This window comes from Lipotes vexillifer, unplaced genomic scaffold (assembly GCF_000442215.2).
Source record: "Lipotes vexillifer unplaced genomic scaffold, Lipotes_vexillifer_v1.1 scaffold456, whole genome shotgun sequence".
Classification (NCBI taxonomy): domain Eukaryota; kingdom Metazoa; phylum Chordata; class Mammalia; order Artiodactyla; family Lipotidae; genus Lipotes; species Lipotes vexillifer.
The window spans coordinates 1,057,532-1,059,517 of record NW_006789438.1 but is presented as its reverse complement, the minus strand read 5'-3'; the positions used below and the strand labels follow the sequence as shown (position 1 = coordinate 1,059,517).

The window sequence follows — 1,986 nt, the reverse complement described above, 5'->3', positions numbered from 1 at the left end:
CTCTAAGTCTCAGTTTCCACATAGCTAATAGGTATAATGTCTGCCTGGTAAGATTGTTAGAAAACTAAATGAAATAAACACAGCATATATTACGTTTAATATGTAGTCACTAAAATACTTTATATAACTATATGTATAGATGTATATATGAATGTATATACAGTTGACACTTGAACAACAAAAGTTTGAACTGTGAGGGTCCCCTTACACATGGATTGTTTTCAAAAAAAATTCTACAGTACTACACAATCTGAGGTTGGTTGAATCTGCAGATGCAGAACTACTGATAGGAACAGTGGAGTCAGAGGGCTGGTTTTAAATTGTATGTGGATTTTTAACTGCATGAAGGGTTGATACCCCAAACTCCCGCATATGTATATACACACACACATACTATAAAGTAATAAGAAAAAGCCTAACAACACACTAGAAAAACTATAAAATAGCTTAATCATTTAAGAATTATAATTGGCTAGAAATATATGAAAACATGTTCAATCTGTAACATGAAGATTAAAATTTTTTTTTTGTTTTTTGTTGGCTTTTTATTTTATTCAGAATTAAAACAAATGATACTATCTAGAGTTCCCCAAGGAATTTCATAAAGAAATGGATTCCATCTTGTACTATTTGGGAAAGTGTGAAAAGATAAAGCTTTTAGGGAAGGCAGTTTGGCATTATTTATCCAAATGATAAATATTCATGCCCTTCAAGCCAGCAGTTGTACATCTAAGTGTTTCCTCTTAGAGAAATACTCAATATGTGCAAAAAAGGCATGTACCAGCATACCCATAGCAGTATTCCAGGGCTGAGGAATGCCCTGGGATTAACGTAAGGGGGATGAGGATGGATGGGGACAGGGGCATACAGAGACATGGGGTCATTCATTACTGGGAGAATACAGTTACTGGGATTTCCAATTATGGAGGCAGAGTCCTGTTGAGGGGCATTCTTTCTTCTGGCAGATCAGTCTTCTCTGCATGAGGAGAGGGACTGTTACATGGAGCACAGGAATGCTGTCCCCCTGCTGGTCAGTTTTTGTACTAAACCATGTATGCTGTTCCTTTCCAGCCTCTTGATCACTATTAGTACATTATGTGGTGTGTTTAAAGGAGGATAGGTTATAGAAAGAAGTGCTCTGGTTAATAATAGTAATTTGAATTTCTACGCATTAGGTTTTATTTATTTTACTGTTTAAAAACCTAAATGGTTAAATTTATCCAAAGACAATCCAAATTATTGTTCTCATAACTCTCCAAATGAATTTAAACCTCAGTTTCTTTTTTACAGAACCTTTAAAAAACAGTGAAAGCTCAAACTGGAAGAGGAGCTGTTTATTTCTCATAACTATTTGACAAAAATCTCAAAACACTTCCTCTGACAATATAGAAACAAACGAATTCCACTAGTGCTAATCCCTAGGTGATGCTTTTCAAGAGTACTTTTCTGAAACAGCCATCACAAGAATTAAAATTATTTGTTGATTTCTGCTGATTATTTCTTGTTGCTAAAACTTGCCATTTTGAATTTGCAGGTATGAATATAAGCAAGAGTGAGATAGCAAAAGAAACTTCATTAAAACCATCTCGGAGATCCCTGCCTTGCCTGGCCCAGAACTATGCTTACTCAAAGAACTTGAGCCAATCTACCTCACTCTTCCAGTCAACTGAGAGTGAATCTCAGGCTCCCACTTCTGTAACCTCAATCTCTGCTGACAAAGCAGAGCAAGGTGAGCTCTGCTTTCTTGTTTAACTTTTAAAGAGTAGTGTTTTCCACTAGTGTTTATAGAGTCTTCAGAAAGGAGATTGGCATAGAAAGGAGAACAGTAGCCTATGCCAGTCAGACAAAAGGCCATTCGTTGGTGAGATGTGTGTTCATTTCCTTCTATCCTTGAAGGTAGCCAACCCCATGCAAATACGGACCTAACACTTTCTGTTGGCAAGAGAAGACAGATCAGCCACCCAAATCACTGGCTCATTGGCATTC

The 1,986-nt window shown here is 36.7% G+C and overlaps 1 protein-coding gene across 1 annotated transcript in view; it reads left to right on the top strand.

The window, feature by feature from the left end:
- The first annotated feature begins 1,535 nt into the window (after window positions 1-1,535).
- ANO3 (anoctamin 3) overlaps window positions 1,536-1,986 on the top strand; it is a 194,255-nt gene continuing 193,804 nt past the window's right edge. The window contains exon 1 of the mRNA XM_007462608.1: window positions 1,536-1,729. Coding sequence (XP_007462670.1) covers window positions 1,537-1,729 — 193 coding nt within the window. The 5' untranslated portion in view covers window position 1,536. The remainder of the gene's footprint in view (window positions 1,730-1,986) is intronic.